At 38.9% G+C, this 13,295-nt stretch overlaps 1 protein-coding gene across 1 annotated transcript in view; it reads left to right on the top strand.

The window, feature by feature from the left end:
* Nucleotides 1-2,734: 2,734 nt before the first annotated feature.
* hpse2 (heparanase 2) overlaps nucleotides 2,735-13,295 on the top strand; it is a 53,615-nt gene continuing 43,054 nt past the window's right edge. Inside the window, exons 1-3 of the mRNA XM_078273256.1 lie at nucleotides 2,735-3,035; nucleotides 5,082-5,236; nucleotides 5,963-6,124. Coding sequence (XP_078129382.1) covers nucleotides 2,755-3,035; nucleotides 5,082-5,236; nucleotides 5,963-6,124 — 598 coding nt within the window. The 5' untranslated portion in view covers nucleotides 2,735-2,754. The remainder of the gene's footprint in view (nucleotides 3,036-5,081; nucleotides 5,237-5,962; nucleotides 6,125-13,295) is intronic.

Genomic DNA, 13,295 nt, shown 5'->3' with positions numbered 1-13,295 from the left:
TTCTGCTCTGCATCAGTCACACATCCACCATAACATTTGGAGAAAAAGACTTTGCACACAAGAAGATAACAATCTTTAATTTCGTCTTGCCTGCATCGGACATAGCCTAACCTACAATCATCCAATTTTAACATTTCACATAACTTCGGACAAAAATATGTTTTAGTAAATTTGTTTGCCACTGATTTTTTTTTTTTAAATCTAACTTAAACAAAATGGCGGAGAATGTAGCCTATTCTAAAAAAAAATTAAAGCTGCACTTTCCCTCGTATAACGTAATTTATGTCGATGGTAATGATAATAACAGAACACGCAGGCCAAATAAACTTTAAAGAAAGAGAATAGATGAGTAGAAGAAAATAACTCCTAACGCTCTACAGAACATTTCTGTGTGTTTGGCTAAACACATTACCTTCTTTTAATGGCAGTTGGTCGGTATGTGTGAGTTAATCCATTTCACCATACAATTCCACAGTGATAGCCTGCTATTCTTCCTGATACTATTACAGTGTCACAAATCCATAATAATTAGCCTACTAAAAATAAGCGTGGGTATCCCTAACGTAAAATCAAAGTCCAATCAAATTCCACAATAAACACTACATTTAATCAACACTGATAACAAAATATGTTTTGCTTGTCCGAAGAACAACGCAACTGAATATTCCCACTGAACATGTGTCACATTAATAAGAAGGTTTTCGTTCAATCAAAGAATTATATTCAAAACAGGCTGCTGGAATAAATTGGAACATTGCCTGAACCTACGTTTAAAACTACGGATCTTATCTTTATATCGTCTCTTTTTTTTCATGTAATTCCTTAAAACATTCTGGCCAGCTAAGTGTGTGCAGTCATGGTGCTGCTTTTATTTATTTTAAATCTGAGCCTCAGATCTGTCCAGAAAAAAATTAAAAACTTTCATTTCAACAGTTCCTCAAACCTTCGATCACTAAAAGAGGTCATCCTAATAAACTGGTGCAACATACACAGAATATAGTAGTCGATAGAACATACTCACACAGACACATGTAATTTCCTTTTGAAATATTATACAATTATATTAATGTTTCGTTAGGGTAAAGTTTATTTTTCTTTTCTTTTTTAGAAACTATCGGTGACATGCCAGATGTGTCATAGCACAGTTTAATATTTAAGAGCCAATTCAAGAACTCTAGCCCGTAGCCTATAAATATATAAAAGTTAAATACCTTTCTATTGAAAACAAAAACGTGTGTTATATTAAAACCAGATGTTTACTATGACGTTTAGCTGAGCCGAAATGACAACATGAAGCAACAGACTCTTCTGTTGATTTCTTTTTAGGACGGATAAACAAGAAAAGATGCTGCAGGATTACTGTTCATGCTGGTTTCATCTTTGTATCACAAATGTTTCTAAAGTGTATCTGCACTCAGGAGTGACTCTAAATTGCACCATTTGCCTTTCCGCGTTTAGTTGAAGAATTACCAGAATAGTTTGTACAGATGCGTCATTCCAAAACACAGCATGCTGGATGCTTTTAATGCGTTTAATGGGAACGTTCGTGCGTACAACTTGAAAAGTTAACAACACCTTAGATCATTTTGAGGTTTATTGTAGCCTATTGGTGAGTAGGTGTTATAGGCTGACATGAAAAGATTAAATCGGGCTTTACTCGGTACATTTACTTATTACGTAGTTTGCTGCTCATCTGTTAGACAGCAGTGACCTTAAACGACCACTTCTCGCTACACTGACCGAAGGGGGGGAATTCATCGGATAAAGTGTTTCTTGCTCACCAGTGCCCCAAAAACATCTTGATCAGTCATATAAAGAGTTTATAAGTGAGTTTTATCTGTAGAAACTTCAATCCCAAATTGGTTTTGAATGTTTTTGAAAATGGGCCAAACTGTTCATGTTGCCATTTCCAAATGTCATTGATCTTTTATTTTTATTTTTTAAATGCAGTTGTTTGTCAAACAATGTAAGCACCTACAGTACTGAGGAACATGAGATATCCTGTTGACAAGATAGTATATTTTCTCTTTTTGAAGAATGTCTCTCTTGGACTGTGTAGCCTGAAGAGTCTAGGCCTAACATCACTTTTCTGTAGGCATTTTGAATTTACAATGTGCACAACATGGCTTACACATTTTTCAAGCTAGAAAGCCTTTTCATTATCATCATCATCATCATCATCATCATCAACAACATCATCATATCAACCTAATAACATGTAACTATGCGCAGCTATTTGTTGCTTCTGAGCACTCTGAGTTTCAATTTATTGCTGCATTTAAATTTGGTTTTCTCCAAAATATATTTCGATTGTTGTACTAATTAACACATGATTTAAGAAAAGGATTGATGATCATTTCATCAGAAAACACTCCTTTATCGTCAATATTTAGAAGAAAATGTGTCCTCACCTCTTAAGAACTACTTTTGAGCAGTTTGTACTCGTACCTCAGAGAACCTTAGAGGGGCGGTGCTGCCTCCTGTCCTCCTCCCAACTTCTGGCTCTCGCAAACGGGAAGGCTGGCTCGGGGCGTGCGCTCTTGTGAGCAGCTCCCAAAAATACTCAGAGGGGCGGGGGGCAGAAGGGGTGAGACAGCTAGACAGGAAGACAGATCCAGATCGATGAGACCGAGGTAAAGAACCACCATTGAACTTCGCGGCAGCAAATTTTGTTTAGTTGTTATTCTGTTATTCTTCGTCTCACCTTTAAGCCTCATTGCGCGCTCTGATCCTCCTGCTCCCCAAGCCAAGAAGATGCCCAAATCCTCACCGTGCGTATTCCCATGGTCCTCCCTGTGGCTGGCATCTTTGGCTACTTTGGTCGTGCAGTCGGTGCTCTCTTCCTCCTACTCTTCTTCTTCCTCCTCTACATATCAGAGAGCTGCAGCCGGTGGGAAGCGACCGGGCTTCATGGAGAGGACGCTGGTTCTCCTGGATGTCAACACCCGCAGTCCGATCAGAGTCCTCAACGACAACTTCCTTTCTTTGCAGCTGGACCCGTCGATCATCAAAGACGGTTGGCTAGACTTTCTGAGGTACCAAAGAGCTTTTCCTGTTCACCAACAACATCGATCATTGGTGTCCACCTCTAAAATGTTCGTGGCTCTTTTATTCATTACGCACGCAGCCACGTTGTCTGAATTACCATAGAATGAGCCAGCACGTCCACATTACTGAATGATTATTTAACGACTGGCAAAGTCCAAACTGATCACATAATTGAACAAGAGTGAACGATTAGTTCAAATGCTATCCATTTCGGGTTTAATGCTGTTAGAGTGCACATTATATCTCTACACAGATAGGCTGACGTGTAGATTAACATTAGACACAATTGTGTGCCCCTTACCCGTCTAGTCTACAATGCAAAATGTCATTTTCACAAGTCATTACATCTAGTTACGAGGTTTTATTATTTTCCCTTAAAACAACTAAAATCCAATTTCACTTGGGCCCAAGGCCACTCGAGTTGTTTTAATGTTCCTTTAGAACGCATGGTGAAATTGTGTGACTTTTCACCTCAGTGCATTTCTCAGAACAGTCCAAATGTCACTAAGACGCACATTATGAGACTCTAACCTGCGCCACTGGCACATGTTTCGACCATGAATTATGAATCATGACATTTAAAAATTCCAAACTCGGCAAAATAACTCATCAATAATGTTTACACTAAACTTTGGACTGACAAGACTACTGACTCATCATGTGCTTGATTTGATTTTAGAAAATGTTATTTAGTCTCATTGTTTATTTCAGCTTCTAAATCACATTGTTATGATCGGTATCATATTTATCATATGATCTACAGAAGATGATCTAAAGGGCAAAACATTACATCATTTTGTAAAGTGCATTTCATAAACTGGAAACCATTTTCTTTCAACTAAAAGTGAGGAGATCACTACTCTGTGCCCAAGTCTTCCCCTCAAATAAAATAAAACAGTTTAATTATTTTACAATAAAGTCATGGGGACATTTTTAATTTTCAATTCCACAACATCACACGCCACTCTCTCTGTCACACAACCTCCTTTGTTCTGGGTTAGTTGTTTATTGCTCAATCCTTTTATAATAAATATATTAGGCCTATATATATTTACCTTTATCAACTCCAATTTGAGTAATGTTTGATTAGGCTGAAACAACCTAAACAACAGTCTGTAGGCCTTTCGGCCGTAACTTTATGCATCTTCCGTCATTTTATTGTGTGGAGTTCAAGCCGACTGCCACGTAGGCTATAATGGAGAAAATCAGTGATTTACAACAAAATAAAAGTCCTCCGTGTACGTTTATAGGTTTTTTAAACATTAAAACTTCATATGCACTAGAAGATATTGACCGTGTGTTGACAAATTGCCATTTTTTACGCTGCATTCATTGTTTAAGGTTCGAGATATATCTATTAGTTAAGTATTATATATAGCCTACTATATTTGTTATCAATTAATAAATTATATATATATATAAAAAATATATATATATGTGTATGTATATGTGTGTGTGTGTGTGTATATGTTTGTGTGTGTGTGTGTGTGTATGTATATATATATATATATGTATATATGTGTGTGTGTGTGTGTGTGTGTTTCACTTGCAGAAAGCACACAAAAAATAAGTGAAGATTGTAGAGTAAAACCTCCGAACATTACGTATGTGTTTTAATCCGTCGTTCCTCAGGTTACACTGTAGGCCTACCTGCTGCATCTGCTTCCTAATGTTTTTTTCCTCAGGATGACAGATGATGAAGTTGCCTGTTTCTTGGGCCTGCTGATGTTAAAGAGAAAAACTGGGCGGACGTTTTGTGATAGCCCTGTACGTGGTGCTTTAACAGCCACGACAAAAATACTTCATTTGTATCCATCTGTGTTAGGCTCTCTTTTTTCATATGTGGAAATAGTAATATGAAATTTAGTAAATTGAGTGGCATTAATATTCGCTTCATCGCTTTTCTGCTCCCCCTATGACCGTGATTATAAATTATAGCCACACATAGGCCTACATAGCATTTTAATAACGCACAGACTCCGTAGCCTACGTCATATTAAATGTGAGTGTCATTCTGTCTTGTGTGTCTGCAGCTCCAAGCGGCTCGTGACCCTAGCGCGCGGCCTGTCGCCTGCCTTTCTGCGTTTTGGCGGAAAGCGGACCGACTTCCTGCAGTTCAACAACCAGAAGAACCTCGCCAAGTTCAGAGGACCGGGGCCAGACTACTATCTGAAGAACTACGAAGACGGTGATTAGACACGACATTTCTCTTCGTCTACTTGTCTTGTGTATTTTTGACGGACTTTTACAGGATGCGTAGGTGTCTGTTCCCGTGTGTTTCCTCTCTGTCAGACGCACCGAGTTCATTTTAGTGCAGAATTATTATTTCCTCCAAATGCCACGTTTATTTATTTTACATAGCGTCCATTTCCTTGTAAAATAGGTAGGCCTACAGTATGTTGCCAGTATATTAGGGTCACCTATCTTAATCCTACCTTCACGAGGGTTGGTATGTTCAGTGTTTGATACAACTTTTTAGTGAGATGCTTTGTAAAATGTACCCTCACTAAATGGGTTGGACAAAATATCAGAAACACCGATCACAATTGGCTACAGTCTAATTGCACGTCAAAATACCGCCTCCAAAATGTAGCTCTATATAGGGCACTAAGGATGCTGTTTTTGAAACATTGACTTGATATAACACACATTTGTATTATTTTTCAACAGCATATATTTAAAAACATCTGTTACAAATACCATTCTGTTCTGTTTTCATAAAGTGACAAATGTGTTTAAAATGACACAACCTTTTAGGTTTCAACAGGTGGTCGTAGTTTTACTTGCATATAAAAACATGAAGGAACTTGTGATACATAATATGTTTGGATGAAAATAGCAACATAATTTTAACATTGTTCAAATTCATGACAATAAAGTAGTATTCATTTCTTTCATCTATGCCGACTTGCAGATATAGTGCGCAGTGACATTGCATTGGACAAACAGAAGGGCTGCAAACTAGCCAACCATCCTGACATAATGCTGGAGCTGCAGAGGGAGAAGGCTGCCACAACACAGCTTGTCCTGCTGAAAGAGCAACTGTCCAACATCTACAGCAACATTACAATAACAGGTAGGAGAACACACACACACACACACACACACACACACACACACACACACACACACACACACACACACACAGATTTTGGCTTTGTGGGTCATGCACGTTCATGCAGATGCCTATGTGCACTCACACATGGTTCAAAGCATGCCAATGTAAACCATCAGCTTTCAAAATGACAAATGTAATTTGTAAAAGAGGAATGTGGGGATGGATAGAGGAGTGCAGCAGTAGAGGCTAGTAAACAGAGTACTGACATTTTCACTGGTTACAGTTAACTCAATCTGACCGCAGAAGGAACTCTGGAGTCCTGTTTTTGGGTGGGCTACATTTCTTATCTGTTACAGTGATTGACTCGGGTGGAAAGGAGGAACTGCAGGAGAAGAGAGTAAATGAGGGATTTGCCTGTTAAAATGACTGTAGCTTTTGGATATATTGTAGTGAGTGAGTGCATAAAAAGATGGAGTCGGTGTCAGAAATTATTGGTAAACACTGAGTGTTTTTTAGGAGCTGAGAAGTAAAAGTAAATTGGTTGGTTATTAAGGTTATAGAGCATACTTTGAACTTAGAAGACCAAACTAAAGATGGAATAAAATAAAGGAAGTAATAGTAAAATACAAAATGTTTAACTCTAATCCCTGAGCAATACAAATGGAACTGCATCATTAGAAGAATAAACCTAATGCTATTCCAAGTCTTTACTCCTCTGTTGCCTCTTCATACTTCCTATCTTCTTTAACATCTTGAAAAGTAGTAGGTGGGGGGAGTGTCTCTTGGGTGGGCAGCACTTTTTTTCCTAAAAAAGAGAACCATCCAGAAAGTAAGTCCCTACAGTCACATTAGCTACAAAAGAGAGCGACACACACTCACTTGTGGGCGCTCCTGGGCGTGCCTAGCCTACTCCTGGTTGCTTGTGCTACCTTCAAGCATGTCTTAAAAGTCACTTCAGAGGTATTGTCAAGTCACAAGAACGATGTTTTTGGATTTAAAAGCATTTATTTCTCGATAGAAGTAACAAAATATATGAGATAAAATGCCAAACATATCAGATATATACAGAAATATGATGTCCTGAAGCGTTTCCGCCATCTTGAATGATTTTCTTCGACTCGAGCAAGCAACGTACATACGTCACGCTGCCCTCACGCTGCCTTAACTCCGATTGGCAGTCGCTTTGTCGCATCGCTCAGCATTTGCATAAAATAGACTTCTTGTCTATTTCGGCCCCACCTTGCTTGTGGCAGCGGCAAGCTCTTCGCTTGTTGCTGGCAAACGGCCACTCCCATTGAAAATGAATGGCAGCCTGTCGCTTTGTCTCTGTCTGAAAAATAATTCCAACCAAAGAGAATACATTAATTTGTTGTGCTATCTGACTGGGAGTTAAGGTCAGACTTGGAAAGCATTTAAATGGTTAAAAGTTTATATTAATGTACACAATCCGGTGTTCACTGTAAATCCAGAGAAATATGAAATATTTGGCCATGCATTTTCAAAAGACTGATGAATTGCGTAAAACAAAGAATCCAAATCTACCTCAAGTGAACCCAGTTGGATCTGTCACTAATATATTTGGTTATTATACACACAGAACCAGTGGCTTCGCATGAGTGGGTTTGCAATGTGTTCTCCATGTTTTCAGAAGGGCTCGCTTCCCTGGAGTGACTGCACTGTGTTTTGCCGTATGAGTGATTTATGTGAAACAACATCTATTGGCTGCGTATCTTCAGATACTCTCAAGTGCAACAGTCAAAACATGGCTTTGTTGCATTTATCAAAGTAGGAAAATACATAGAAGACGTATTTGGACCACACGTTCAGTTCAGGATTCATGTATAATTTTGTTCTAAAAGGCACTATGACCCTTACGTTCTTTAATTTTGTAGCCACAGGAACGTCAGGATGTTCCATGTAGGCCCAGCATTTTCAAATGTTCACATACGACTTTCTAAAAAATCTAACATATTTTTGATCAAGCATGCTGATAGTGATTATGTGATAATATTTTTGGGTTGTTTTTAGATGGTGTTTACATAAACAACATTTTTTAGAAACAGCACAGGCAGAAACATTAATGTGGATATGATAGCCAGGCAGGTAGAGACATGCATGGTTTATTTCAATCAGCAGTCATATAAGTACAGAAAATTATATTGCGTGACTATCATACTGCCTTTAAAACAGGCAAAAGACAGTATTGAAACTACCTTACAAAACTACAATAACCCAGACAATATCTAGTCCTACATTAGTTATCATTATTATCTAAATTGTTGTATATTGGTAAAAATAAATTTAAACTAATAAAACCATGGTAGATACAACTAGCCTCTGTTTTACAGATGTGGTATCGCTATATGTTTCTCAAAATGTAGACCACGTTTCCCATAAACCCTGCTGCTTCCTAACCTGACATGCCAGATGGTTTGTTACACAGAACCATCTGAGAAACTGTCATTGGAAACTGTTTGGAAAAGGGTCGGCACTTAACAAATACTTGGCGGGTAATTGGATGAAGCATCTGTCAGTCTATCATTAGCTAACTTCAACGAATCAGATCAACGAACCACTTGAGTGAGATCTTTTTCATCAAAGAAAGCCTTTGGTGCCTTTCTTTGCTCTTCTTTCAATGAAGAATTATTTAGGGATTATTGTTGTATGAGTCTATACATTGTTTTTTGGGAAAACCCTGCATAGTTTACCTTTTAAGCTCATTCTACTCCTGTGCAGACTCAAATTACTTTGGTAAAATTCCTAAAATTGAAATGTAAATATTTAAACTGACTTCACAGGTGGCAATATGATGAAATATAAGTTGAAAATATTAATGCAATAAAACTTATGGTGATAATGAATCACAACTGAATGTTATTTTGCCCCACACTAGATATTTTTGCATCATTTTACTGATTGATTAGGACCCTATGGACATTTTGTCTTTTTAAATGTGAACTCCTGGTGTGATGGTTCCTATTAAGGGGTAGAAGTAGAGTTGAGAGACGGACGCCTTGCTGTTTTTGAGCAGGTGCCATAGTTATTATCAGACTGGTTGGCTGGGAATGGGGGACGAAGCCAAGCAGAAGGACTTTATTTACCCAAAGCTGATTTACTGTCAAGTGTTCTCACAGAGACGCTCATTCTTTCCAGCAAAGACACAAACTGCAGGTTTGCCCCCCGGGGAAATGCTGTTCAAAAGTCTGAAGGATATTTTTCCAAGATTATTTGTGAAGGTGGAGAAGCTGTTTTCTTTGTACGGTACAAACCGTTATCCATGGTGGAATCTAACATACATTGACTGTTTAAATAACTCACCTGGATAAGCACTGATGATGCTAAAAAAGGAGAGTGTGAACATGTTTGCACCATGGTCTTATTAGTACACTCACTAGCATGTTGTGTAAACTAGAGTCTATGCAAAGACCTTACATCTCTGTGGTTGAGAGTAACGGGTACAGAGGCACTAAGGATGTGTGTTTAAATATGGTCTGGCAACAATCAGCCGTGTGTGTGTGTGTGTGTGTGTGTGTGTGTGTGTGCGCGTGTGTGTGTGTGCGCGTGTGTGTGTGCGTGTTTTACAATATTCGTGGGGTCCAAAAACCAGGAGTCCAGTATACTTGTGGGGTCCCAACAGCTTTGTGGGGCCCAAAATGCTGGACCCCACAAGGTTAAAGGTCTGTTTGAGGGTTAAGACTTGGTTTTAGGATTAGGGTTAGAATGAGGTTCTGGTTAGGGTAAGGGTTAAGGTTAGGCATTTAGTTGGGATGGTTAAGGTTAGGGTAAGGGGCTAGGGAATGCATTATGTCAATGACGGGTCCCCACAAAGATAGTGAAACAAACGTGTGTGTGTGTGTGTGTGTCAGTAGGTGTTTAAAGGACCTTTAACAGTCTCGCTCCAACCCTTTCCACTCACCACTGTCTGACTTTTGACCTAGGCTTGTTAGAGCTATCAATAATGGTGTGCCACTCCAAGCTCACACACACACTTTCACTTGAGAAAATACTCCAAGCAAGCAGGGTCAGGATCATCTCATGTCTCTCTGCAGGAGTATATCCCTCTATCAGGCATCACTTCTTCACTTCTCTCTTCTTTTCCTCTGCCTCCATCACTTCCGTCTTCTCCACAACTTAACACCTCTCCCTCATTTTCTCTCTCATGTTTACTGTTAGTTTAGCTGTGTATATTGTGACTTCATGTGAAAGTCCTATGTTTATTTGACATTTGGCGAATGAGGCAGTTAATCCGTTCAACTTGTGACCTCAAAGGCCTCGTCCGTGTGTTTAAGGTTTCAAAGGATAAACACAACTCAATTTAGGAATTCCTATACTGTGTTATTCTTGTAGTCTAAGGCCAGCCGATCAATATTTGAGAACACGGACAAGAAGAAAATCCTCCCAAAGCAGAGAAATTGGAGACGCAAGAGTCAAACATAGGATGTTTTCAGTTATAAGGTCTGCAGCTGCTCGTGAGACAGTGAATAAGAAACGTGTTTTGCTATTTCTGTTGGAAGTATCAAGGAATTCTCTTTAAATGTTTTCTTAGATTTTTTTAAGAGATAGGAAACATTGTGCACACCTGAAAAATGATACGTTATTTAATCAATTGGAGCAAAAGACTCTGTTTATGTATCTAGCTTTAAATTGCTGCACTAACAGAAAAAGCTGCATCATCGTGCCTACACAATGTTATATGGTAGATAAAAGCCTTAAAGGACAATTCCGGCGCAAAACGAACCTAGGGGTTATTAACAGATGTGTACCTACTCTGTCGCTCTCTGGGACATGTTTTCATGCTAATCGAATGTGTTTGTAGCTTGAAAGACGCTAGAGCGGACCGCTGATTAGCTTACAACGCTAGTATTCGGGGCACAGGGAAAGTAAAAACCAATCGCTATTTATACCACTAAAAAGGCTCAAAATATCACCAAACTTCAACGGTAGCATAATGATAGCCCCTAAATGTTAACCGAAGCATTGAGAACTTCGTAAGTGTACAGACAGTTTATTGAAAAGATACATTATATAAGTAGGCCATCTTCCCCGGGAAGGAGCTGCAGTAACCTACATTGGAGGCAGGATTTTAGAGTGGAACAGAGCCAGGTTAATGGACAGAAAAACACCCATTTTGTAAAACAGAAATGTAAATAAATCTATCATCCTGCAACAATCTAAACTTCAAAATAGCTGGTTGTTATGGGTCATCTTGATATTTCTGGTTATCTGCTATGTGGAAGTTAAAGTAGTAGTACTTTAAATCAATGGATTCCCCTGCAGAAACTACAGCAGAGCACAGAATAGCCAGTGTGGCTGTGTGTTGCTATGGGATTTATCAATAGATTTATAATAGATGGTAGTGACACTAAGCTAACAAAGTGTGCAGGAGGCTGGTTTGACACCACATGATCCACAAGGTCATACTTTTATTGATATCCTAAGTTTTGGTTAAAGGGTATCACATAAATGAGAAATCTTTTAATGTTACATGATTCAGATGTTAGCTTCATGATCAGGCACATGGTATGCAGCCTGACATAATTTACTTTCCTCTTTCTCTCTTTCTTGTCTGATCTCACGTGTGTAGAATCAAGGGCAGGCCCTTAAAAAAATAATCGGTATGTTGGGTGAAGCATCTGTCTATCACCGTCCATGATGGGCTAACTTCAACCAATGAAATCAACGAACCACTCCAGTGAGTGAAAACACCTTTTCGATCGAGAGAAGCCTTCAGTGCCGTTCATTGCTCTCCTTTCAATTAAGAAATACTCTCCAGTTCTGATATAACTGATGCTATTGCAGCATCTATGCTAACATTTTGTAGCCAAAATTGTTGTTTTGAACAAATAGTCGCCTCTCTGTCTCGTTACACCAAATCGTAAATGCCAGTAGCTCCTCACAGGACGCTAATTAGTCCAAACCACGGTGTTTGGGACCCAAACACATTATTTGAAGCCTGACAAGATGGATTTTTCATGCTTCATGATCAGGCAGATGGTATGCAGGCTAACATCATGATTTAGACTCTCCTCTTTCTCTCCTTCTTAGTCTGATCTCACGTGTATAGTATCAAGTGACAGAAATGTTTACTGTGTCTAATCAGTTGTTAGGTTTAAGTAAACATTGCTGAGAGTACATCAGACACTAATACCTGAGCTCCTCTCTTTGAACTGACACAGAGCCTCTTACTGAGAGCTGCAGGACTCCATTGAAAGGAAACTTGAGAAGAATGACAAAATAGAAAAGTGTGAAGCAATACTAATGTAACCCTGCTTTCACAACAAACGTGCAAGTGCAACAGAGCAAAGCCGTTATTTTTAACTGCGGTAATGGCTATGAGCTCCTCAGCCACAGCACAAGCCGAGAGTGCAGAGTGGCACACTGTCCTGATTTTCTACCAGGTTATATGTCCAAAGTTGATCTAAATTCTAGTGATGGGCGTCAGTAATCAATCCTTCCTTGAGTACTTGCCGTTATAAGGGAACTCGAGGGGTTAATGAGGAAACTCGAGCTCTTGGCTTTTTTTTGTCGTTAGAATTTGAACGCCAACATTATGAATAAAGCTTTGAATTATTCAGTACAGCCCTAATGGTAACTGTGACTGTTTTGATTGAAAATAAGCATTATGTTTCACATATATTGTGCATTGTTATTGCTGCTGCCATGCTCTTTCAGATGTGTTCTAAAAATAGATTTCCCTCCACGTGGAATCGATAAGCCCCTCAAGTAATTCATGCGATCGCTTGACCTGGGAAAACATTACGAGTGCCCATCGCTATTTTCATTGAATTTTTGAGCCCACGTGTGCTGACCTCCAGGATGTGGGTTCTGGCATTGACAGGAGGTGAATCTGCAGCTCACGATGGATACAATAATGAAGAAGGCTTAATGGAAATTCATATCCTTTGACAAAAGCTATTATGAGTCACTAAACATGACATTGAGAGCGGCAGAAGGTTAAACATCTGGAAAGACAAATATTAGAAGCAGGCACAGAAATGGGATTTTGCTTAACATATGTGAATGGCTTGAATGTTTTCATCAAAACAAACAGGCACAGCTGTCTAAAGTCAGAGAGCCTCTAGTTATAACTTTCTGTTTTACTCATTTGAATCCAAACATATTTTCTTGCAACAGTGGGTAACATGCTTCATCCTTCCTATTAGTTTTGCTATATCACTCCTCCCAGCCT

Source organism: Sander vitreus, chromosome 17 (assembly GCF_031162955.1).
Source record: "Sander vitreus isolate 19-12246 chromosome 17, sanVit1, whole genome shotgun sequence".
Classification (NCBI taxonomy): Eukaryota; Metazoa; Chordata; class Actinopteri; order Perciformes; family Percidae; genus Sander; species Sander vitreus.
Note: the sequence above shows the minus strand (reverse complement) of the source record. Positions and strands in the feature narration are given on the sequence as shown.